Genomic DNA, 27,846 nt, shown 5'->3' on the forward strand with positions numbered 1-27,846 from the left:
CACTTCCAAATGTCAGGCAGTGAGACCACCCGGTACAAAATTTGTTAACAATGATCAATGGCTTTGATTAACAGTAACTGCAGAGGTTCTCTGTCAGTTAAAAGAATAACTGGAGTTCTCTTGAAGATCACTGATTCTGAGGATACTTGAGAACCAATACATCTTAGTAACTTGACTAATTCAAGATGTAGGCAGAATGGGTTGAGATATTTTATTGGTGCCATGATCTGAAATACTCACATTTGGGATGATACTCTAATCAAGGCTCAGGAAATAACTTAATCATATGCTTTTGTTAGAAAATCAAACTAACAAAAGATAAGATTGATTAAATTTTAGAAATTCTGTGGAAAATTAAGGCTATTCAAAGTAATTTGGACACAGAACTCCTGAGATTGCAAATGTCAGTTTCTGTTGCTAGGAGACTATAACAACAAGATGTCTATGTAGTAAAAGTACTTCTGATATATCTAGAAGAAAATGGCCTGATTAAAGAAAAAATGAATGCTAATTAATATACCTAACAGCAAGTAAAACCAGATTCATTCAAGATTGGTAACAGTGCCAGAAACCTGTCCTGATGAAAAGATAGCTGCAGTCTTAGTTTTCTTTCGGAGCAGATTCTCTAGCTGCCATTCATTCCCATGCCCAGTAAGCCATATTTATATATATATAGGTCATCCTTCTCCCAGCCAAGAAAGCACTCATGTAATTATTTTTAGTGGACTAATTTATACTTCAAAGTAATACTTGGAATAAATTTCAGAACATGCAAAGAAATTCTTCTCCTTTGTTACAGCTGTAAGATATTTTTGAACTTTATCTATCTCAGAACTGTGAGAAGGTAACAGCCTTCCCTCCAACCTATCAGCCTTATCCTCAGTAGCCCCAAGGACCTTCGGCAGTCAAATTGATAGAAACAAAGTCATTCTTTCCTAGCACAGATCACTGTTTAAAGCCAAGAAGTAAACTGTAAGAGGATTCAGTTTCTTGACACTAATCTGGAATTCCAAATCCAACTATTACAAACCTGTTTTGCTGTATAGGAAGACAGGTGCTTAATATGGCAGATACAGAAAATTCTTGTCCAAATTTAGAAATGTTATTTAAGATGCTAAATTTCAGTGAACAGTTTGGGTAAGAACATGCACATTACCATTTACTAAAGCCTAGCAGTAACTGAGTTAAGCCATAGGAATGCTAGTAATTTTGATCATCTCCCATATCTTATAGATTTCTTCAGTTAAAATACCTAGCTTTTAAAAGATCAACACACAATAATATAATACAAAAAATTTGTGCTACCTCATGGAGCAGGCGAAACAGTTATTTTTTTGTGTGTTGAAAATCAGTGGAGACTAGTCAAAACCAGGTAAATGTTTATTAAATATGTGAATTACCACAGATGTTTATTAACAGCTTGACTGTTCATAGACACTTCCCAACATCATGAACAGAAGCATTCTCAAGTGATTCCAGCACATTTATCCTTTTTTCAATTATTGTTCTTGATTTAAAGGGTATTTCTACAGAGGTTAAAGATTTATGCAGCTGTATCATGCAAGAGGTGCTGAACCAAGTCAGTCTAATGACAGGGAGACTGAACTGTCTTCTGTGTTAATGGTACCATTCCAGTTCTCTGTTTTAGAAAAATCATAAAATAAATCTCTATATAGTGACATGAAAGATGGACTTTGATAAAAAGGATCTCAGTTCTAGTATGAACGGATATACAGATTATGTCAATGGACCATAAAATGTACCCATTCAGGTCTAGCCTAAGAAACTTAAAAAAAAAATAGGTGTATCATATTGCATTACTCTCAGTCAGGAAAAGTAAAAGTAGCATAGATTAAGCTTTTTTACTGCATTCTCTCTTCATAGAAAGAAAACTGATCAACGAACCACTTATCAAGCCTGAACAATATAAATCTGCTGAATTCAAGAGAGCTATTGTGAAAGATGCTTGAATAGGACAAATGACTTAGACAAAGATTCTCTGGCTGGCCACCAAGGACCTCCCATATCAGAAGCAATAACGACTTATCACAGATAAACACCTTGCTAAAATCTTTCAAGTAAGCCTGTGAGAGAAGTGTTTGTTGATCTGGGAATGCAGCTAGAGCTGTAATGCAGCTCAACATAATAGTGCTTTGAATTAAAGTTCTCAACAGTTCCCATGAAACCAACTATCAAGACCTGTCAGATCAAACTGAAATGGTTTTAAAAAGTGAAGTTCTCTGTAGAACTTTATTCATATGAGAACAGTTGCTCTCAGACAGCAATTGTTCCAGTTTAGTATTTATCTAAAACATATGAGACATATATATTCTTTATATGAGATACATATGTATACACACACATATGTCATGTTTTCATCTCATGTAAAGGACTCAGGTTCATGAAAGATACATTTCAGCTTTGATTTTGGTGCTAATTAGTATTCACTTTTGTTTGAAACACATATTACTCCTTTGAATTCCCATTTCTATTTGCACTCCTGTCATGTGGTACAGAATATCAGAGCCTGATCACAAATTTTAAGTCCATAAACTATTTCTAAGTTATTTATTTACCCACAGCACATGACAGTACACAAAGAGAATGTGTGACAGCAACTGCTCTTATATGCAGCAGAGGAATGAAAAGAAGACAGGAACAACTGGCTGAGAATAAATGTTTGAGGAAGCATCAAGGATAGAGAAATAGAAAAAGACAAGCAGAATATGTGTAGAAAGAGTAGTCTCCACCTGGAGTGAGAAATAAATCCTGGAAGGTAGAGGTCTGTTCATAAAAGCAATAAACATTCTCTATCTTACACTATTTCAAGGAGTGGGCCAGGAGGAGCTCTGAAACAGAAACCTCAGCGCGGATAAAGAGCTGATTACACCATTACTGTGGAGACCTGAAATTATATAAAAAGGAGTTGCATAAAGAACTTTCTTATACTCAAAGGTCAAGTTAGCATCCCAACAATATGATGGAGAAATTGCAGTTTTTGCAGTATTATCTTCTAATCACAATGGGGCAGAATGCCCCAAAGTAAATCAGTACATCTGAAAGAATCCTTTCCTCTTCAATACAATATTGTTAAACTAAACAAGCATCACAGATGTAATGCTTTTAATTATAGAGGTTTCCACTAAATCTGTCTCATATGGTCTGGAAAATTTATTCCTCGATGAAAGTTCTCTTTAAACAGCAAATTCCTTTCATATATTTGGAACCTCCAAAGGCAATGAATCCTGTCACATTTATTAAAAACTGTGGTTTGTGAATTTTCCTAACCTAGCAAATTTTATGTTTTTGAACAATGGAAATATATTGTATCCTTAACTAGCATTCCTCCTCAGCATCCTATTTACTCATCTTTCAGTTACCTATCTATCTACCTTTCAGCAACCCACATAATGTCCTTATTAACAGAGCAATCACCTGATCACCATTTATCATCTACTCTTCCCTACAAAACACTTTCCTAATTGTATTATGCAAGTCAAGAAAGGCAGCTCTTGCAAGAGCATCCAATAGATGGGTAGGTAGTTCTTGATAGAAGCAAATTTGAAATCTAAGTATTGGCATGTTCATGTTGTAGTTGAAAATTTTAGTTGAACACTAGGAACTCTTTCCCAGGCTATTTGTCAAATTCTTGATTATTCTTTCACTTAAATGGTGGGATAACATTTGATAAGATGATCACCTCTCAGTTCACTGTGCAACTGGAGTCTGTGTTATAGGAAGAAGACAAATTCTATACACATATTTCAAAAATCAACAGTAGAATTCAATAGCAGGTACAGCATCAGGAACTAATGCAAAGTGATGTTAAGCAAATGTAATCTCTTTTAATCATGTGAAGAGAGACAGTAAAGCAGCAATATTTTATTATTTGTTATGTAAAATTAAGGTTTTATCCAGTGCAGTGTAGCCTGGAGACACACTGTCAAAATAACAAATAGCTCTAAAATCATAGATGCCATCTTTTTGGCACCCAAATACCACATAAAAGCTTAAGCTTCTTCTGTGTGTAATATCTAGATTGTTAATTCCCCAGTGAAAATATAGTCTAAAAGATTTGCTTGCATTTGAATAAGCTAGCTCTGTTCAACATTCCTTACTGGTTCATTTAATCATGAAAATGCCTATTGAACTCAACAGGAGTTTGAGTGAAGAATGCTGATCGGAGTCCTTGGAGACAGTTAAAATAGTCTCTACAAAAAAATTATTACAGGTTATATTTGGGCCATGCAAAAGATTTTTTTTTTCTATAAATATAACATGTCTTATAAAAAAATGTATGTAGCTAGGACCTTTAAAAGGAAAAAGAAAATGCTACTTAACTGTTTGCAACAGCAGAAATACAACTACTGTATTTATCGGTTTATGAATGGCATTCTCAAGGTGCTCATTGTATTTTTTAAGTGAAATATTTTCAGAAATATTTGAAATGTAGAGTACAGTGAACTAAAACAGAATTATGCTGAATTCCTTTCAAGTATAAGAACCTCTGTGTCACTGCCCACTCCTGTAGGATATGGCTCCAAAACTTTAGGCTTGGATCACTGTAGCAAATTTCCCTTCTTCCTCTGACTTCCACATTGCAAGTTGGACTATTTCATAAAGTTAATGATGTGATAAATTGACTCTATTCAGGTGCTAAATGTCGATATTGACTTCAGTGATGCAAGAATTTTATCCCATGCTTAGAATGGGATAAAACTTTTAATGAAGATAGGTCTATGCAAGCAAGACAAGGAAGTGGAATAAGAAAGCCAATAGCTGTGAGAGCCCTAATGCATGTTTCATAAAGGAAGGAGGGTAACAGATTAATCATATTAAATTTTTTAAAATGTGCTCATGTGTTGCTTGTACATATGTTTGCTCACTCTACTATGCAGAGATGTTCTGATTATTATGCTAGGAAACATCATTTTGCAGTTATCTGGTAGAATTTGATCAACAAACTGTAAGTGCCCCTGCACCACCACCAAGTAGATTTGCAGATTTAGCAAGAAGCTCCCTTTTCCAAATAACTAGGCTATTGTAGGCAACAAAAATTAAACACCAGCATGATCAAATATGGGAAAAGAAATACTTTCTGGACAAAAAAACCCTGCATCTTACAAAATTATAATAAATTCTATTTCAGAACCAACTGTTTGTCTAAGAAAGGAGATTTATTTCCCTATACAACTTCTAATGACTAAGGGCCATTTTTAGAGTATGATCTGTGCTAGCCTCCAGTGAATCATGTCTCTGTCTTATTAAAACAGCAGAAATAGAATACAATTAAACCACCAAGCAGCGACTGTCGTTTTCTGAGGGCTGAACAACTGTGTCCGGTAATATGTAGTAATGGGCACGCAAATAAAAATAAAACAGAGTATAAATGTTTTCTTGATTAATTATATCACATACCGATAATGCTTCAAGCTACAGTTCTTGCACAACTGGGAATCAAAAGAGCAGAGTTGTTGACAAGTGTGGCTGGAGTTAATGTGATTTCTATAAATATGAGATAGTGCTGAGTTACATCTATCATCAGTCATCTCTGCGTGAATATTTCAAAATGTCAAAGAGTATACTAGTAACTGTCTGGAAAAAAACCTCAACAATAAAACTTGTTATTTAAAAAACCCCACAACCTGCCTGTATACATTTGACTAAGATTTGCTTTAGAAATATTGAACTGCTTGTCTACCAGGCAGAGAACAGTTGTTAGGTTTACTCACTTTAAAAAAAAAAAAAAGAAAAAAAAATATAATTCCTTTAGCTGAGTTATCAGCATTTTTCTTAAGTCATTGTTGTATTCCTTATATCCCAGAAGAGTAGTTTATATGTGTGTTTGGGGACAAAGGAGAAGCCCACAAACATGCATAACAGACCAGACAACAAAAAAATTAAAGTAGATTACATTTGCTGCTGATGAGCAGCAATGATTAAAAAGTTCAGAGATGTAGCAAACAGTAATCCTTTAATGACTGTTAACATTTATCATCAGGTTCATTCTTCATATATGAAGAAAACATGTATGTCCTGCATGAGTTACCACCCATCAATCCATCAGACACAAATTTCTAACCTCCTAAAAGGATTAATCTCTAAGTCTAATTTATATTTGCCATTTATTCTGCTGTGTTCCTTGCAAATGTTATGAGCCCAGAGTTTTTGGAAAAATGATAAAAATAGTCCTATGTTTTTAAAAAATTCTATTCTCTGTATCCATAACAATATTTACATGTTAACTGTCACAACACACAAAACTAACCATCAAAATGCTGAGTCAAATTTTAATCTGACACAAACAGCTAGTGTACTAAGAAAAGTACAAATCCATTTGCCAAACTTGGGGTTTTTTTAACAAACATGCTCAATTTTCTTTAAAGTAAACATTCAGAATGAAATACAGAGTAAATCATTTAATGGTACTTTAAGTATAGAAGGTTAGTGCAATATAGTGGTCAAAGTAAGGCTCAAAGCTTGATGCATTTTTTTTTGCATACAGAAATACAAAGACATCATTAAATATTATTACACTTCATGACAAGGAAGTATGATTGTGTTGAAAATTCAATCAGGTTTCTTTGTCAGTCTAATAACAAGAATTTTAACATGCTGCTGCCAAAAACCAGTGAAGCATAGTATTGCATTCAAGAAACAGCTAGATTCTAATTCTCTGTCTGGCTGAGAACAACTGAAAATATCTAAACTGCTACACGTTACTTTATTTTTCTCTGCACCCCATACAGAATAAATCAAGAAAAAATAACATTAAAAATGGATTAATGAGAAAATACACCTTTTTTCAAATTCTTGTACTTTTCTTTTTATAGTCTCACACATTAACTTACCCAACAGCATTGCACTCACTGCTAATGAAAAGAAAGCAGGCAGTACAAATCTTCTTAAGCCTCCTGTGGCAAGAAAACTATTACAGAATAAATAGAAGAAAGTCTCTGGAGCCTTTCCCTTGTCTGCTTGTTTTACAAAAGGCAGTAAGGATCACACTGAGAAGTGTCAAAGCTGAATAAACCACTAGCAATTGGGTTTACACCCTTTGGGTAGTTAGTCCTTCATAGATGATGATTCGACTTTTTCCAAAAAACAATATGTGAGAAACAATGCAGAATCTACCAGAGGCTGTAGCCAAGCTTAAAATGTAGACAAAGAAACAGTTTGCTTCTAAAGGTTTGCAAGGAAGGGCTTGTCACAGGACATTAATTCAAGCAAGCTGCTGTTACATCAAACCAGTGCATCTAAATACAGTTAATCTGAAGCTTTTCATGTCGCGTTCTATAAGGCGTTTGGCTGCCGCGTATTGGAGCCCCTGGGTTTGGTGTCATTGAAGAACAGGAGAGCTCTCTGCTCTTGCCTTTAAAATGCACATTTAGCATCTAAAAAACCACGTGGTAAATGGTGGGTGGGGGGTTCTCAAGCTTTATTATGAACTGTAATTGACATCTAATATGGCACATTTTAATAAAATTACTCTCCTTGCCTTTGTTGTAGGAAAACTTGCATATAAAGGAGTTTCAAATGACAAAATATAGAAGATTTTATTCTAAAGCTATCACAAACAGTAGGGAGAGAACCTGACAATAAGTAGGCAACATTGGATTTTAATGACTACTTTATGAAATAAGCAAGAAGAATGGTGGTAAATGCATATTTCTTTTATTATTTTTCCCATAACCTTGTATTCACTGTTGAAAGCTGATGAAAAAAACCTGATGTATGGAATTGGTATTCGTCTTTGACAATTTACTGCAAAGAAACATTGAGCATCTTATGTTCTCTTGAACTATGCAATGACAACTTTTTTTAAAAGCTTAAACCTGAGGTGCAGTGCACAGGATTTTCCTTTATCAATAACAGGACTTTACTTACTATTCATTGAAATAAAGGCTCTGTGTACTCAAAAACAAAGTAAGTATGAGAAACTATGAAAATGAATTAAGGTACAGCCTATGTGTTATTAACAAGTCTTAACTTGTTAATAATGAAACCTAATCTAGTCATGGACTTTCATTGTTTCTTTTCAAAGGCACTTATATTTTGATTGTATTCCAACATGATATCACCTGAACCAAAGATAATATTGACAAGAATAGTGCATTTCTTTTCCCCCAATTTATCATAAAATACATCAAAAAAAATCTCACAGTGTTACGTGAGACACCCACCCTTCCTAATCATCCTCCTTTCTCCTGCTTTGCATGACTCTCAGCTATTCATGCAATATTTTCATCCCTTTCTGTTGATACTAACTCTATTTTTCTGTGCAAATAATCATGCCACTGTTCATTATTTCCATTTCTGTTCATTCTTTGACATTTCTATAGAATAGGCATGTGCCTTTACCTGCCACATTGTCTTATAAATCCATGTCATGAACATTTAGAAAAAGATCAGGAGCAGAAATTGGGTCATGCATGGATATTTTTCTAATTTAGAACTGATCTCTCTGTAGGGTTCTTTACAATAAGTCTCATCTTGCAAAATTTTGATGTCATTCCTGAATCGTTCATTTTCAGTCAATTATGTTACATACGGCAAAACTCAGAAATAAAGAGGAATAAGTTTCTCCAACACACAAAAGCAAGAGAATCACCTAGTTGCTAGCCACAATGAAGAAGAGGACTACCAGTGTGGCCCACAAGAATACTGTGGCAAGACACAGGATTAATACTTACCAAATGTTGGTCAAAATGCCAATTAGTGCAACAACATTTTATGATGACAACTGATGGACTACAAATAGGAAACCCTTCCATCATAAATCACAGCCAATTGACTGCCAGTCAAATAGTAATTAAATTTCAGTCATTATTTAATGTCTTCATAGAAGAGCACAAGTGGCAGAGCTCATTGCAAAGGGAGTTGAACTATGCTGTATTACAGTAGAACGTGCTAGAGAGCAGATTCCAGCACCTTTGCACTGTTAAAATAGCAATTTACTCTAAGCTATACCAGTCAGTTAAGCCCTTCAAAGAATGTCACTTGTGATCATATCTCCTTGGTGCTAGAATAACACAATTTGCCCTTTCTGTTACTTTCTACATAACCCCTTGTGATCGGCAGTCTATCTACAGAACACATGTTCACTGGAGATAATAAACACGTTGAAAGGAATACAGAAAATAATCGCTATTCTAATATGTTAATAATTAATGGACAACATATTGTAGTCCAAATGTTTTTAAGTGAATAAAACATAAATCTAAAATGCAGAGAAAGAATATGTAAAAATAAAAATTCTGTCACCAATTTATGCCACTGAACTGGACTTAATTTGGATGCAGTTTGAGTTTGGAAGTGAAGGAAGTTTTAGATTTTATTCTTCCTTAGTATAATCAACAGCAACATGTGACATACTGGGAGGAGTGTGGAGTCCTTCTAAGAATATTCCACCTGGTGGAACAGGGTTTGAAAGAAAAATAAGAGGATGTCTTTACTAGGACTTAAAAAAATTATCTATGAATTTTATGTTTCCTAACCCAGTGCTAAATACAGCCTGATGAAAGAATGAACTAATTCATACAGTTTTTCTGTGCAATCTTCCTGTAGGTAATTCATTCTGGCTGCTAGCTTCCCCAAAGTAACACAGTGACACTCCAAGGAGGACTTGTTCTTGAAAACCTAAAGCTCCGTGTGCTTAGTGGCCACGCTACTTCCCTCAACAGTACGAAGATTTAGAGCCTTCTGTGAATGTTAGCACTAAATTCCAGCAGTTCTGCAGTTTGGGAAAGAACCCATAAAGACCCCGGGGAGAAACAAAAAAGAAAGGACAAGAACAAAAAATAGTAGAAAATAACTGAAGTTCTTTTCATTATTATTGTTTTCATTATTGCTGAGCAGGATTTGCACAGCATCAAGGCCTTTTCTGCTACTCATACCAGCCCACTAATGAACAGGCTGGGGGTGCACAAGAAGTTGGAAGGGGACACGGCCAGAATATCTGACCCCCAATTGACTCAGGGGACATTCCATACCACATGGCATCATGCTCAGTGTATAAAAGCTGGGGAAGAAAAGGACAGGAGGGACATTCAGAGTAATTGCATTTGTCTTCCGAAGTAGCCATTACGTGTGATGGAGCCGGGCTCTCCTGGAGACGGCTGAACGCCTCCCTTCCCATGGGAAGTGGTGAATTATTTCTTCGTTTTGTTTTGCTTATGTGCATGGCTTTTGCTTTACCTACCAAACCGTCTTTATCTCAACTCATGAGTTTTGTCACTGACATTCTTTCGATTATCTCCCATCATACTGCAGGGGAGTGAGCAAGCAGCTGTGTGGTGCTTAGTTGGCCCCTGGGGTTAAACCATAATATTTTGCAAGATGTTTGTAGTATAATAAAGGTAACAGTTAACAGGTAATTAGCCACTGTGTGTAATTTTTATTTGCACATCTATGAACATTATTTCAGTATAAACATGCAGAACTTCTTTGACTTAAATCCATATATTGGAAATTCATTATTCTTGTCAGCAGATGATACCACATGCTTAGATTTACTTTTCAGATCTTTGAATTTTTGGATCAGTGACACAGTCTCTCTGTAACTCTAAGGAGGAACACAACGTTCCTCAAGTATTACATTTAAAATTGGATAAGATTTCTGGAGTCTAACTATTGAAGCAGTTTGTCCCACAGAAAACTCTGAAAGGATATTAGGTCCAGCAGCTACATTTAGCATACTGCATACCATGCTTGGAATAATGCATTTGATAATACGGTGAGATTCACTGTCTCTAGTCTACATACGAGTAGGTCTCCATTATTCAACCATCATTTATATTTTTAGATATAGGCAGAATTTTCTGGTAGAGCTGTATCTCAAAACCAAAAAGTTAAACAAAATTATCAAATGAAAAGTCAGAAGGCCAGATGTTTAATTGATTAAAATAGGTGAAGAATATTAAATCAGCACAGCTGCAATTCTCTTTGAGCCCATTTATCCAAAATAACACAGAAATCCCTTCATAGGCAGTACCACTAAACAGGAAGTTGATGGGACTTACAAAAGCAAGCCTCTAAAGTTTTTGCATTTAAAAGTGCAAACTATTTACCAGCAGTTAGAGCTGGAAGACTGTTTTTCCAAGATGAACCTCGGAGGGGATGAATTAAATAAATGCCTTTGTATGGATTGAACAGTCAGCATTTTATTTTCAGTATGTATTTAACAAAATTAAGGAAGAGTGTGAACAAGAAAATGACAGAGAAAAGTCTGGCAACAACCAATGTTTATTCTCTAGTGAAGATTTAAAGGAAATAAAAAATTACATTCTTTTGTAATTTTAAATCACCTTTCACATGACAAACACAATATGAATAAAAACAGTCTCTAGTCAATTCCTGTGTGGATATTAACCTTCAAATTACATGTTTGCTATACATTTCTTGGAATGCACCTACTAATCAATGGTTTTTTCATCTATAAGATTCTCGAGAAAATCAGCCTGCTCTCTAGCAATAGACTAGATAAGGAGGTCCTCACAGTTTTTAGCAACCTGAAACTGTTGTAGAGCAGCCGTTAGGACCCACCATTTCTCTGATCTTGTCCACACACACAAGGTCATTTAACAAAAAGTAGCAGTATCAAATTCACCTTTAAAATATTTCTATAGTGGCTAGCTCAAGTTGCTATTTGGACTTTTTGTCTCGGTTTTATTTTTCAGGAAAAATAAATTCAAAGTCAAAGAAGCAGAGAGACAAAGGGAAATGGTTTCTTCACTGTGAGAACATTCCATTACAAAAAGTAGTGTCCAAGCCTTTCAGCTTACATCTTATAATCTGAATTAAGAGCAAAACTAAAACCCGTTTGCTTGTTCAACTGGCCATGTAGATGGAGCTGGTAAAGATGGCATATCTTTTTCTAAATCCCAAAAAATCTTATGTATAGTTTGGCCTAAAATTTACACTCATATTCTCCATGCTTTGTCATTCTTGGAAGATGATTTTTTTAGTTTCAAAAAAGACACATCAATCATTTCCAATCAGAAGGGTAGTTACTTTACTGAAATAATTTGACTACTTCTTTCCTCAAATTGTATCTATTTCCTTGCATTCTGGTTGACTATATGTCTGATTTGCACAAGTTAATTTTTAAATAACTGCATAATGTACTATTCCTTTTACTGTGATTGCCTAAAACCTATCATTAGCCAATCAAAGAGCAAGGATCTGCACAATCACTCTGGGATATTTTTCAGTAACTGCTCTTTGAATATGTAATTTTCCTCCAATATGCAAATGTCACAAACATGTTCCTAGGGCTCTGATTTGACCTGTGGTTCAGAATTTTAAAGTTGTTATCTGTAATTCCATCCAAACTTTCTTATTCCTCAAAAATATAAAAGCTTTAGAACATGAAAAATGGGAAAAATAACAGGTGAAAGAAAACCCAAAACAAATCATAAAAAGAGGATTTCCATGCTCAATTAGAAGACTATATTAGAAGAACTCTGAGTTCAGGCCCTCAGTTACAAAGGATAACCACCATGATTCCTGCACAATAACCACTAGTGCACATGAAAGAATAGAACATAGCTTAACCGCTCCTAATCCTGATTATATTAACCAAAAGAAACAAAAAAATTAAAAGTCTCTAAAGAAGCATACCTTAAAAACATCTGAGGAATCCTTCCGGTCCAAAATGTATGCCGACTTTGCCAACGACTTTAACAGAAAGATTAATATATCTCTTCCTTCACTTTCTTTACTCTTTGCAAATCAGATACATAATTGGCCCAAAGCAACAATCAAACTATGTTGATTTACACTATATTTTCAGCAGAACATATAAAACCATGCGGTACCAATTTACTTGTTATTTCTATCTAGTAGAAAAAATATCTCTAACGCTATTCTGTCAGTTGTCACCAGTTTTTGTCACAAACATAGATACCAACTAGAAGTTAAAAGCAATGTTATTTTGGTATTGGGCAGCTATATGAATTTGACAAAAATCCCAAACTCCTTTAAGTGTAAATATTTTACTGAAGTATAAATAACATCACATATTTGTGTAGCATGTTTAATTTAGCATTATCCTAAACATACATTAAAACTATTAGACAGATTGTTTGATACAATGATGGAAGAAATAGGTAGAAAACCCTGAATATTAATACCAGTGTTGATGCCTACAGGGAACACGCTGATAAAACATCCGGATTCACAGCTCGAGATGTCCTGGGAATTTTACAACTAGTTCCCGGTATATTCAGTGACAAACAACATTAACATCTGAAAATGTTCGAAAGTGAGCATTTTCATATCAAGCCATAAACAGGAGGAACACTGTTCATAGGGAAACACCATGGCAATCTAGAGTACTGTGGTAACTGTTTCCAAACGCATGTTAGCCATGTCATTTCACAGGGAGAGCATCCAAATGAAATCTAAGAGTATTATAAATATTACCACTTTTAAGACAAAACTAATGAAAAACATATTCCTGGTTTTATGAGATATTCTGCTTTCAGAACTAAGAACAAGCACAAGCTATTATTCCCCAGAGACATGAACACTGACAAATGTGCAAGAACTTTTGAGCTTAATATCACAACACACAGATACATCCATCCTAGCAGCAAAAAATATGTCTGCTTACACTCATGGTGAGCAGTAAGTCCAGATGAAATACCAACAAGAACCCTCATAAACTGAGGAGAAATGTCTGAGATTAAATTCAAAGTTTTCTGATTATGAATGTAGAGATAGAAATTGCAGCTTAATTTAAATACATATAATCTTAGGAGAATCACGGTATCACAGAATATGCATAGCTGTAAGGAACCCACAGGGATCATTGAGTCCAGCTCCTGACTCTGCACAGGACGATCCCCAGAAGTCACACCGTGTGGTTGAAAGTATTGTCCAAATGTTTCTTGAACTCTGTCAGCCTTGGTGATGTGACCACTTCCCTGAGGAGCCTGTATCAGTGCCCAACCACCCTCTGGGAGAAGAAGTTTTTCCTGATATCCAACCTAAGCCTCCCCTGACACAACTTCAGGCCATCCCCTCAGGTTCTGTCACTGGTCACCACAAAGAAGAGATCAGTGCCTGCCCTTCCTCTTCCCCTCACGAGTAAGTTGTAACTGCAATGAAGTCTCCCCTCAGCCTCCTCTTCTCCAGGCAGAACAGACCAAGTGACCTCAGTCGTTCCTCATATAGCATCCCCTCAAGGCCCTTCACCATCTTCATTGCCCTCCTTTGGACTCTCTCTAACAGCTTAATATCTTTCTTATATTGTGGTGCCCAAAACTGCACGCAATATTCCAGGTGAGGCCACTCCAGTGCAGAGCAGAGCAGGACAATCCCCTCCCTCGACTGGCTGTCGATGCTTTGCCTGATGCCCCCAGGACACAGTTGGCCCTCCTGGCTGTCAGGGCACTGCTGACTCATATCCAACTTGCCATCGATCAGGAGCCTCAGGTCTCTTTCTGTGTCACTGCGTTTCAGCATCTCATTGTCCAGTCTGTACAAACATCCAGGGTTGTCCCCTCCCAGGTACAGAATCCGGCTTCTTAATTTGAAAGAAGCTTTAGCAGGTTTGAAGGTAGGGTCATTAATAATATTTAATAACTATCCCATGCCTTACCAATCACTGAAAATGAAGGCAGAAGGTTCTGACCTATGTGCAGAGTATAACCAAATGGTAGAACATTCCAAAGATATTTATGTTAATTTCCAGGTGAGTATCTCTTCTCCAGCTGAAACATTACTAAAGCTTATGACTACAGTGGAGTGGCAATACTCACTGATTTTCTATGGAATATATTTTGAACTCTAATTTCATTCTAATTTAGAGCCAAATATTTACATTCTGATTTTTTTCTATGAAATAGAATTTGTGTTTTTCATTCAGCTCTGCTTGCCTTGGGACAGAATGGGTTCATTATGAAAAAGTGAAGTCCCTGAAAGTCAAGTTAAACTGGCAGTCATGTCATTTAAATACTTATACATATTTAACTTGCTGAAATAGTCAAGTGCTTATTGAGGTTTAAAATGGAAAAAAGAAAAAGTTTTGGTTGGTTTGTGTTTTTTTTTTTTAAACAGGAAATCTATTTAACAGCTTCACTTGCACCATCTGCAGTTACAATTTGTCATGTCTTAAGTTTCTCAAAAAAAGAACTATTTACCATGCTGACTATTTATGCTTAAAACACCACTTGTGCAGAGTTTCTGCAAGATACAACACAGCCTTCATGCACTCTTGCCTGTCTTAACCTTCAACTAGTTTTCTAGTGAAAATATGATTTAAAGACTATCTGACATCGAGCAGAAACAGAAGAAAACTTGTTTTCAATGTCTCAAACCAGTTTTCACTAGATATCCTACACATCCTATTACATAAGGAATAGACTCTCAGTAATCATTTTGACCTTTATTACTTAAAAAAAGAAGGATTTGTATGTTTGCTTAGATTCCATTTGGCATACAGTGTCAGAAGTTAACTAATATCATAGATAAAATAGTTTCTGTTATTAAAGAGCCATTCTGGGAGAGTTAAAAACCCTTAGACAAGACAAAATCTGTTTGTCAGGACAATACTTAAAAGAACACTTAAAAGAACTGAAAAAATGTCACAATTTTGAAATATTTTGGGACAAAATCTTACTACTTGCTGTGGTAACTACACACAAAGAGAGAAAATTTGTGTTCACTTTTGGGTCCTTCACTGCAAGAAAGACATTGTGGTATTGGAGTGTCCAAAGAAAGGCAACGCAGCTGGTGAAGGGTCTGGAGCACAAGTCCTGTGAGGAGTGGCTGAGGGAGCTGAGGATGTTTAGCCTGGACAAAAAAAGGCTTAGCAGGGTCCTCATTCCTCTGTCAAGCTTTGGAACAGGCTGCCCAGGGCCATGGTTGAGTCACCATCCCTGGAAGTGTTCAAAAAACATGCAGATGTAGCACTTAGAGACATGGTTTACTACTAGACGTGGCATTGCTGGGTTAGTGGCTGGACTTGATCTTAGTGGTATTTTCCAGCCTTAAAGATTCTGATTCTATAACAGTAAGGTAGCACAGCATATGAATTACACTGCACATGTAGAAAAAAATATTTACACTGGTCAGTTACTCTCGTGTGGCCTTTTCTGTTACTCATGAAAAATTACATTCTGTGATGTTTACAAGCCAAAGTAAAGCCCTTTGTAATGCATGCCCTAGCTACAAGGTACACAACAGCTTCGACAGTGGTACATTTATTTCTGTGAATGAAAGAGTTTTTCTTTTAATCACTGCAAGTGGTTAAGTTCCCAATATACAAGGAAGAAAATGAGGTAGCACATAATACAAGAACACAAGTAACATGTGGTCCAAATGCAAATAAAACCAAAGAATATAAGCAAAATTCTTCTTTCTCCTAGTAAACATTGAGGTAAATTTTCTTCATTTTAAGGCAGGAGGAATATGGCAGAGGAGGTGACCTCTTGTTCTGGCAATAACAATACATAGAATTATATCAGAGGTCCTTTCTACTATATTATCTGTGGTCACCTATACTGTTTCATAGCCTCATCTGGTCCACAAGGTTAATGGCAGTCTATCTAGTTCAGCCCATTCCATCCTCCAGCCACATTCAATCTGAACATGAGTTCACATAATGTAAAATTACTTTTATGCTTTTATTGTAAATGGAAAAGGGTACATAATCTAAAGAAAAAGTACTCTTAGGATTTGATCAATAAACATAAGCTATGAATTTTGCCAGTTACACTGGCACATTCTAGCACTTGATAAGCTAATGGAAACATTAGGTCATCTTGTATTTTTATCTCCTCTACCAGATGTGCTTACTTATAAAAGTAATTTTATGTGCTCTATCTTTTTATGTTGCTATGATTATGCAAATCCTATTTAGACAAAATGAAAATCCTGCAAATGCATCAAAACAACATTTCTAGATTTTAAAATTATTCTATCCCAAAGAACATTTAAGAAACAACCATATTTAGGTTTTTTTTCCTTCAAATATGAGTCTAATATTCTCTGCCAAGTTGGCAAAAACATGACATGAAATCAGTGTTGCAAATTTATTGCACATTAAAGTGCTTCCCTTCTTTTAGCTGCACAACATTGCCTTCACTATTATTGCTTAAGTAACAAGTATCTCTCCCTTTTCTGCCTCGGCTCTTGTTACTTCTTGTGATGAAATCTGTCAAACTCTTCTAACAGGAACATGTTTTTGCTGCCACTGATACCAGGAAAAGCATTTGCTGGTTTAGTTAGAACATCACAAATGACCTTTGAGGTATCTGATGAAATTATCTTCAGATTTTTATATTTTCATTTTCATTTCTAATTCAAGATGATTCTGCAGTGGGTTGACCCTGGCCAGATACCAGGTACCCACTAAAGCCTCTCTCTCACTCTCCCTCTGCAACTGGACAGAGGAGAGAGAAAAAAAAACAGCTAAGAATTCATGAGTAGAGATAAGAGCTGGGAGAGGTCAGTGACTGATTACCTTCATGGGCAAAACAAGACTCAAAGTGGGGATGATACTTATATTCATTACTAACAGGATAAGAGCCAAAGAGTGAGAAATAAAACAGTTTAAAAAAACACCTTCCCCCCAACCCCTCCTTCCTTCCATGTTCTCCTTCCTCCCCCCCAGTGTTGCAGGGGGAGTGGGAAGAACCAAACTAATTGTGATCATCTACCATAGCACCACAGATACATGTTCATTTTGATGGCTTTTGACTTTTTGAATGTTCAACCGCTCTTTTAAAAAACTTTCATATAAACAAGCCTGCCTATTTCCAATAGGTTGTTCAATTTAGACATCTCCTTGGTGGTCAGCTTCTTTCAGAGCTCCAGAAGGTGCTGAGGAAAAAGATGAAGGACGATCAGGGTAAATGTTGTAATTCTGAGATGACACTTTAAGCTTAAGCACTTCTCATAATTAGATTCAGATCTAAGTCTAAAATGGATAAAGGCATCCAAGATGGGTAGAACTATGTTAATGAATAAGAAAATAACAGAGAAGAGCAGAGAGAATATGAATATCTAACTCTTAAAAAAAACCTCTATAAAGAAGATGAAGAGCCTGAACAGTAACGATACCAGGAAATCAGTCTCATGATTAAAATAGAGGAAGTTGTGCAGCAATTGAAGGAAGAGGCATTAATAATTAATAACTGGAGATGAAAGGGTTACAACATTAAATTAAAATATAATAAGGAATGCATAAGGGGTGGTAATAAAGGCCAGGGTTTAGAATCTTTAGAATCAGAAATCATATATGTGAATAGTCTCAAAGAATACATAATAAACAGGCAAGTAGGTACAGTGAACGTTTAGGGGGAAAAAAGAGGTTTCCAAGCAGCATGTAGGTTCTCACCGTGCAGCTCTATTGCAGAGATGATTTAGGCTCAACTCAATGTAAAGGAGTACAAAAGAACAAAAGTTCAACATATCTTTAATGAATTTATGAACTATGTCATAATTTCATATTTAACTTTTGCTTGAAATACATCAGTGTTTCTTTTACTTAAGTGAGCCTAGAATGCAATGCATTTGTTTCAGGGCTCTTAATTTCTCACAGGATACTTACCGCAAAGGCGCTCATCTCCTGGATCTCTCCAAACTCCTTTCTCATGATCCCACTTGATGGATCATTACTGCAGTGTCTCAGGAGACAATGAAACCCTGGACCTAAGGGCCTATAGGGCACCAGATTTAGTGTCTTTATCTTCTGTACCCCTTTTTAGATGTGCCCCATCTTTGTAATAAGGTGAATAATTTTTCACACTGCACAGTGCTAGACCACTATGGACACTGTCAAATGCAAACAACAATATTCCAAGCATTTGCTGATTATTCTAATTTTTGGTATCAACAGAAACTTTGTAACTTTTTAGTACCTCTATCTCACTGTAACCCTATTTAGTTTTGATATTAAATTAGATCCATCTATGTGTGAGTAATGCATGTTTATATTTAACAAATATTTATGGCTTAAGCTTAGGAATCAAACTGAAATTTATCAACTTCTATCATGAAAAAATTACCCACTTACTTAAGTACAAGATAAGCCCCTGAGCCTCCTTTACAAAGCAGTATGTCACAGCAAATAACAAGAAACCAACTAACAAAGAGTTTCATTTGGTAGTCTGAATTTAGAACATTAATTACTCAATTTATGCCAGGAAGTATAATGTGACAGACTTGATGGTCAAGAATTATGATACAGATACAAATTATTAAAACACAAATAATGTCATATTATTCCAACTTTCAAATAAAAATGTAAAACATTCAGTGAAAAACAAGCCTGCATAATTATGAAAATGTAATTATTATAAGTTATTTTACCAAGATTTACTTTCTTCTCCTTTACCGCTTTATGCACACATGTCCAGGGTAGATATGGACAGATATCAAATCAAAGTTTAGAAGGAGATAATACACCACTTAGAGTTCATACAGTTGTAAAAAATCATTAAATATTGTAGGATGTAGGATTCCAACTTTCCGTAAGTGACAGCAATGAGTTTAGGCAAGGGCTGTGGCAAATAAATTCAACTATAAAAGCACAGTAAATACAACTATGAATTGCTCCATGTGGCTCATTGCACAAGTCAGACTTAACCATTTCCAATTTTTACTACAATTAAATCCTCAGGTGTTATTTATGGTTCATGAAGACATTTATGTCTCTAACCTATGACTATTTAAAAAATATTTATTAGTATATAAATGTCAGCTGCCTCCTGCAGAGTCTGAATTACCAGCCTTTGCATAAACTTTAAAAGGTAAGGCTAAATTTTAAAAAAACCATTCTTGAATTTGAGTTGAACTTAGGCACAGTTGTGTTTATTTGCAGCTGTAAGGATGACTCAATTATTTGCAAAAGAGCATTTGTATGTAGATCCCCAAATAGTGTGCGATAAATAATATCATAGTAATGGGCTATTTTGCACTGCCTCCTCATTCATTGAAGGTAGTGGACAGCAGAACAGAGAAGTTCATGGAACACTTAGTTTTGCATTTGAAATTAGTTCTGCAGCTGAAATATTTTAGTTTAGGTAATACTTAAATTATAATAAATTGTCATTGGAAGAAAAATTTAGAAAACTATTTAGATGCACTACATGGCACATTTGATAAAATTAATTTCTTTATTTACAACAGTAAAACAAAGTGTCTTCCACTTTCGATAGAACCAATATATTTTTGTTACTCCACATAAAGTGTAAGAACAAAAGAGATCAGGAAAGTATGTGTAGCATCCACAAAAACGGATGCAAGGACGACCCAGGAAACAACAGGCCTGTCAACCTGACCTCAGTGCCTGGCAAGGTTATGGAACAGACCATCCTAAGTGCAATCACACAGCACCTACAGGATGGACAAGGGATCAGACCCAGCCAGCACAGGTTTAGGGAGGGCAGGTCCTGCCTGACCAACTTGATCTCCTTTTATGATCAGGTGACCCGCCTAATGGATGAAGGGAAGGCTGTGGATGTGGTCTATGTGGACTTCAGCAAAGCCTTTGACACTGTCTCCCACAGCATACTCCTGGAAAAGCTGGCAGCCCACGGCTTGGACAGGGACACTCTGTGCTGGGTTAGGAACTGGCTGGAGGGCCGGGCCCAGAGAGTGGTGGTGAATGGTGCTGCATCCAGTTGGCAGCTGGTCGCTAGTGATGTTCCCCAGGGATCAGTGTTGGGCCCAGTCCTGTTTAATATCTTTATTGGTGATCTGGATGAGGAGATTGAGTCCACCATCAGCAAATTTGCAGATGACACCAAGTTGGTTGGTTGGTCTGTTGTAAGGCAGGAGGGCTCTGCAGAGGGACCTGGACAAGCTGGAGAGATGATCCCAACAGGATGAGGTTCAACAAGGCCAAGCGCCGAGTCCTGCACTTTGGCCACAATAACCCCCTGCAGCGCTACAGGCTGGGCACAGAGCAGCTGGAGAGCAGCCAGCCAGAAAGGGACCTGGGAGTTTGGATTGACAGGAAGCTGAACATGAGCCAGCAGTGTGCCCAGATGGCCAAGAAGGCCAATGGCATCCTGGCCTGGATCAGGAACAGTGTGGCCAGTAGGACCAGGGAAGTCCTCCCCTGTACTCAGTGCTGGTCAGGCCACACCTGGAGTACTGTGTCCAGTTCTGGGTCTCTCAGTTCAGGAAGGATGTTGAGGTGCTGAAGCAGGTCCAGAGAAGAGCAACAAGGCTGGTGAAGGGACTCAAGCACAAGTCCTATGAGGAGAAGCTGAGAGAGCTGGGGTTGTTTAGCCTGGAGAAGAGGAGGCTCAGGGGAGACCTCATCACTCTCTACAACTACCTGAAAGGAGGTTGTAGCCAGGAGGGGTTTGGTGTCTTCTCCCAGGCAACCAGCAGTAGGACAAGAGAACATGATCTTAAGCTGTGCCAGGGGAGGTTTAGGTTGGATATTAGGAAGAAACTTTTTTACAGAGAGAGTAATCAGACATTGGAATGGGCTGCTCAGGGAGGTGGTGGATTCACCATCTCTGGAGGTTTTTAAGATGAGACTGGATGTGGTACTTAGAGCCATGGTCTAGTAACCATGGCAGTGTTGGATCAAGGCTTGGACTTGATGACCTTGGAGGTCTTTTCCAACCCAGTTCATTCTATGATTCTATAATAATAAACAGAAAAGTAAAAATTCAAGTAAATTACACCAGAGGCCCTAAAGGAAGCACACAGTTTAGACAGCAGAAATTGTGAAGTTCTTCTGAGAAAATACAACATCATATAATTTTTCTTTTTGCATTAAGATGCAATTCAGCTGACAAAAAAAACTCCCTTTTTTTCTCAAGTGACAGATATCCTATTTCATTTCTGAGTATGAGCTTCTTAAGGATTTAAATTATCAGCTGCTTTGTACCCCATTTTTTTTTAAAAGGAACGACACCATACACTTCTTTTTATGATTGCACAAGGGGACCTCCTTTTCTTTCATTACTCAAATAGACTGTATGATTTGAGGTTGTGCAAGGCTTCAGCATCAATATGATCTTTAAAAATATTTCAAAGAAGATTGTAAATTAACCCTGTTTCTGAAAGAAATTATTTCCCTACATTTGAAAGAAATAAAAGGCTGCATATATTAACTATTCGTTTTTGTAGATTATTAAAACTGTCATTTTAGTTACAATAAATATCACTTTTCACCCACCACAAAATGACAGTAAAAATTACTGCAATAATTTCAGAGAAAATACTTAGGTTTGCCTTTACAATGCAATTGTCAACATAACCATTGTAATACTCTACTGCCATAAATCTTGAAACTGTCAGTATTCACAAGTGAAACATGAGTATCTGCCACTAAATGGCTTTAAAAATCTTTTTTTTTGACACAGTCTAATCTGCAGATTTTCCATATCTCTGTGAGCTTTTTTTTGGATTTTGGAATATTCTCCTAACCACGCTGATTGTGACTCCTGATCTGCCTTGTTTTACTAAGAATACATTTGTATTACAAATTTTACTCTCAAAAGATTTGCATGCAAAATAATTTGCAATCCTGAGATATTAAAGCTGAAACGATTACAAGAAAGCCTTACTTTAACTTTTGTATATTAGTAGCTGGAAGTTTTCAGAGATAAATAAACTATCTCAGCCTTGCTAGAAAATCTTCTCTCATGCCTAAAGCCTTCTCTGAACAAGAAATTGTCAGGGATGTCTCATCTCTAGTTTTCTTCTTGTTCTGTTTTCCTTCTACATTTCCCCCTTGTTTTCCAAACGTGGGCTGTAAATTTTAATAAGATTAGGTCACCACTTCTTAAATAAAGAGGCACAGCAAAAAAAAAAGGCACGCGGTATTCTCCCTGAAGCAAATGAAAACCACAAAAGCTTAAAGAAATATTAAACATTTTTCAGAATTTTAGCACACCAGGATAAGAAATTAGGATCTTTTTCAAACTGTTTCTAAAAATAGAAAAGGCATTTAGTTCACTCACTCAACTCATTCCCCCCCTTCTATCATATAGCTGAGGGTTTGTTATTTTAGTTGTACAACTGAAAAAACAAATGGCATGTATTCCACTTCCGAATCAGTATAGTTAGGTAATTGTCTGGTAATCTGATGATAAGAAAATATCATTTGGGTGGTGTGAATTATAATGACAATATTATGTATTTTCAATCATAAAAGAAAGAAAATAAATTCTCTTTAAATTACGATGGAAAAGTATGCTCAGATCTTTTCTCACCATGGATAAAACTACTGTGTTTACCTTCTGTGAGAACTCACTTTTTATCACTTCCTAATGTGCTCCAATGAGTGCATACTTATTGAATTCTCCTGAAAAGTCTTCCTACTGTTTGAGTCATTTTCATAGGAGGGATATGACTTACAAAAAAGCCTAACAGTGACCTCAGCAGCCACAGAAGAAATTATTTTCCCAAGATCTGTGATCACACTAATATGCAACAGCAGTGTTGACAAACAGCAATTCAGTTTGATTAATGTGAGTTATCCTGAATCTTTGAGTCATTCATTCAACTCCACCAACGTCTTCATGTCTTTTGAAAATGGTTTTAGCGTTTCCAGTCTCTGAACAGTAACAAAAACCCTTCCAAAGGTGTCTGACTGTCAACTCAATACAAAAATACACCGACTTCCAGAGCAAGGCTTTGGCTTTGCTTAAACATGGATCAGTCATGGCTTTCAGACCAAATACTTTGATACCTTTCTGACTCTTCTGTCAGTAAATAAATATGAAAATTGTCATTATCTATTCTTTCCAAGATCTAGACTGAAAACTAAGTTCAATTAGAGAGTAGGAAGATATTTGAGACAGGACCAGTTGTATTTTTTGCCTCCCTTCTTCCACAGACAACACTGGAGTGCTGTGGTGCACATTCAGCTTCACCAAACACCTTGTTGACCTTTTTCTCCTGATCCTGTCTGACTTCTTGCAAGTAAAACGCCATGTTATGCTTATCAATGTCTCCCATGCTTCCTGCATGTCAAACACATATAATTTTGATGTCATTAAAATGCAGAAAATTCCTTATTTAAAGTATGATATTTTTATTAAAACTTCAATCCTATACTACAATTTCTTCTTTTTGGTGAGTGCTTTGTCCTTTCTTAAAACAGTATAGGTATTTTTAAGAGGTTGTCATAGTAACAAGTGAACAGAGGTTTGGGGGTTTTTTAACTTGGAAATATTATCACAATAGTCCTTATTACATGCTACAGGAACAAAGTTTCAAGTTTTTCATTACAAATATGTACATAAAACATGGGATGTGTGCATATATGTAAACTAAAAGGCACATGCATATACCAAAAATATGGTATGATACATATATCTCATCATGTAGACTTTAAACAAAGAACTGACATTCACATCACACATACTATGGGCCACCAGTACATAAAAAGATTTAGTAAATATACAGATTTACATATAGTAGTTACTATGACAACATCTAAAATGAATATAGCTATATGAGCCAAAGACACACAAGGATTATGGCAGAAAGAGCTACTCTTTCGACATCCTCTGTGTAAATTGGGCATCTACAATTATTTCTGCACTCCTAACTGTGAAAGCCTCTCTGAGGCAGCATAAGCGAAACAGGAAAGCAAATTTCTAGAATATACTAATTGTTCTAAAGTATTAATATTTTTTAATGTTGGAATACTAGTTTAGTTTTTGCTTTAGACTTTTATAGAAAAAGCACAGAACTTTATTAAAAACAAAGATGAAATAAATTAATATCTATGGATAATTCACTACAAGCCCTGACTGAGGTAGGCATAATGGTGAAAATATGAATCCCAAAGTACCAGTATGAATGTTAATTCATAGTGTGAAGGAAAAAATCTTGTATTTCTTTCCTACCCTGTTTTTCCTATGTTAGTGGCATATCACTACATTCCAGCTTGTTTCATTAGTTTCCTGAAAATGCCTGCTCCAGCAGTACTGCCTGCTTAGCACTAAGAACCTCCTTATGTATCATTCTGAATTGTATCTAGTGATGATTTCTTCATGTCTAGCTCAAAAAAAAGAATACAAAGCTTACAGTTTGAGAAGAGGTTTCCTATTCAAGACCATATTAAGCACATCCCTTAACCGAGTGCAGGAATTCAAATATCATTCCAGTAACATCAAAGCCTTTTAGTTTGGTTATTTCCCAGTCTTTAGAGTGCTTCATTTCACAACCTCAGCATTGCATGTGTCATATCCTTCATTTTAAATCCTGCAAACTGTTTTAATTCCACTGATTCCAAGAAAGTACCAGCCCAGACCTTTCGTTTTTGGGGGCTAGAAAATATATTAAGACTTAAAGACTATAACAGTTTCTAGCCCAAACGGGAGTGACAGCCAAGAACGGGAGAGAAGACAGCAAGTTAAAAGCGTGTTCCCTGGACACATTACAAACAAGGTAGTCACCAATGAATGACTTTGTTTTTAACATATGACATCTATTTCCAATGAATCAGAGTTTGGTTTTTGTTTGGTTTTCTTTTTAAGAGGAAAATATTTGTCCCTTTATAAAAGGTAAAAAAAGACGGAAATGTTAAATAGAATATTTCTGTTTCCGACTTGTATTAAACAAAGATTTAATCTCCAGTGCACTCACAATACTTTGTTTTCCACAGGTTTCAACAATGAATTACATCCAAATTGTTCCCAGGAGCACACTGAATATTTTTCAAGTTTTGATTTACTCTCACTGGTAACTGCTATAATTTATGATAGATTCCATTTTGTCTATCTGTGCTTATAAAACAAGCACACGCAAGCAAAAAAACATACAAAAAGACAGAGCATCACAGTGGGAAAACTATTTGGAAAAGACAGTTACTTTATAAAGGCTAAACTTTGTGAAGGAATGGATGAAGTAATTTTACAACAAGAAAAAGAAATATACAAGTATTACAGTTACTATTCAAGTTCTCAGTTTTTTGTTTTACTGTCATACGGTCGAGTGACACCAGTTAGAGGAAATGTTCTTCAATTTGATCCCATTATGCTGCTGTAGATGACACTGATAAGTGGCACCAAAAAATAATGTTACTATAATAACCAGTACAGTTGGATAATTACAACTACAACAACTGAAAAATTCTATTGATGAGACATGATTGTGATTCGTTTTTCTAATGTACGTACAAATATAATGACTGGCATTTATGGTAGTGAAATTCTCCAAAAGCAGCAGACACGTGAAGACTGAAATTCTGACAATTGGTTTACAGTGGTAGAAGATAAGCAATAAAACAATAATGGCAATGCAAGAATGACCACTGCAAAATTATCATCCTTTTAGAGCCCATCACTTTTAGGATTTATCTGCTTCCCCATAGATGAGACACTGAATCTTCTAAAATGAAGATGAAACCTGAAGTGAGCATTGCAGATGTACAAGTTACAGGATTAAGGTTCTCTCCAGCTTTAAAAGAGGAGATTTCTTGTTGAACTACTGTAGTCCAGCATTACCCAGAATATTCAATTTTTCATTTCTGATGCAATTCAAATGAGAAAAGACAGGGTTTGTTACAGTTGTGATCCTTCAATTCTAAAAGACAACTACTGTTCATCTTTGTCTAGGCTCCTATAGCTCTGTTTCTTCAACTGACTTAAGCAAAATTTTTTGTGGTGATTTTAATTTGGCTGTTAATGAGACTGCATTAATGCTGGATGTTTGCAATAATGAGAAAACTCAGAGAAAAAGTTCTCAAGAGGAGTGATGTTCAGATTTGACACAGACAGTGAAGAAAAAAATTGAGTCAATGCCTCTGACCAAAAGAATATTACACAAATCAGTTTCTAAAATATCAGAACACAATCTTCTTAAATCTCCATTTTATTAACCCAATGAATTACTAAAAAAATGCTGTAAATAATCAAATAGATATCAAAGTCATACATTATTCTTTGTGGTTACATTCCGTAATGACGTCTACTGAAATTACATACTTTCATCACAGATTGTCAGGTCTTCTACAGGTTAATATCCTATGAAGTCTCAGTATCAACCTGTGTAATCATCTGAATTAAAAATTAGCCATTCCATAAACTACATAAAATTGTATTTCCCTAATGCTCTCATCCTACATATATATAAGTATAAAATAATTAGATGAAGACTTCGAAACTAGGAATTTCATGGTCTGGTTTAGAAATTATCTTGGAATACATTATTGTGAACTATGTATAAACTGACAGCTGCAAATAAGGGAAAAATTACCAATTCATAGAAGAAGACGCATACACACTGAGTTTGCCAATCCACATGAGGTGGGACAAGAGGTCTTTCATGCAGAAGGCACCAAAGGAAAACTAAATAATTTTTTAAAAAGTCTCCATTTAAAGTATTTTCTTTAAATTGGGCAGATGGATAGGGAGGTAGGAAATACAGAAAGTAAGACAAAGCTTCAGATGAAAAAATAACCATTTTTGTGCTCCATATGGATTGTCTTCAATCTACAAATATATGAATGCATTAAGTCTCTACCTCAACACCATGTGTAATATCTTCATGTGACTTGTACATGTGAAAACACACCTCCATATAAGCCTGAAATTGTAGCTGTCTGACAGCAATTCATCCCATACAGCTCACCCTTCTTTTGTAATCCATACTACTTGACAATGCCATAAACACTATTGTAGAGGTGACCACAACATCTCTCTATTCCACCTGCTAACACATTGTTAATAATCACAGAATCATAAAATTTTTGAGATTGGAAAAGACCTCTAAGATCATTGAGTCCAACCCTTCATCTGGCACTACCAAGTTCACCACAAAACCATGTCCCCAGCTGCCACATCTACACATCTTTTAAATACCTCCATAAATGATGACTCTACGGTTTCCCTGGGCCTCCTGTTCCAGTGGCTGATA

At 36.0% G+C, this 27,846-nt stretch overlaps 1 protein-coding gene across 2 annotated transcripts in view; it reads right to left on the reverse strand.

Annotated features, from left to right (window-relative positions):
- The window catches only part of ZNF385D (zinc finger protein 385D), a 423,880-nt gene that overhangs the window by 249,212 nt on the left and 146,822 nt on the right, over positions 1 to 27,846 (reverse strand). The window contains exon 1 of one of the 2 annotated variants that reach the window (XM_027675376.1): positions 6,852 to 6,876. The exons of the other annotated variant lie outside the window; for it this stretch is intronic. Within the exon in view, the coding sequence (XP_027531177.1) occupies positions 6,852 to 6,861 (10 nt within the window). The 5' untranslated portion in view covers positions 6,862 to 6,876. Of the gene's footprint in view, positions 1 to 6,851; positions 6,877 to 27,846 lie in introns of those variants that run through there. 2 annotated transcript variants of the gene reach the window in all.

This window comes from Neopelma chrysocephalum, unplaced genomic scaffold (assembly GCF_003984885.1).
Source record: "Neopelma chrysocephalum unplaced genomic scaffold, ASM398488v2 Primary Assembly neopelma1_26, whole genome shotgun sequence".
In the NCBI taxonomy this organism is placed as follows: Eukaryota; Metazoa; Chordata; class Aves; order Passeriformes; family Pipridae; genus Neopelma; species Neopelma chrysocephalum.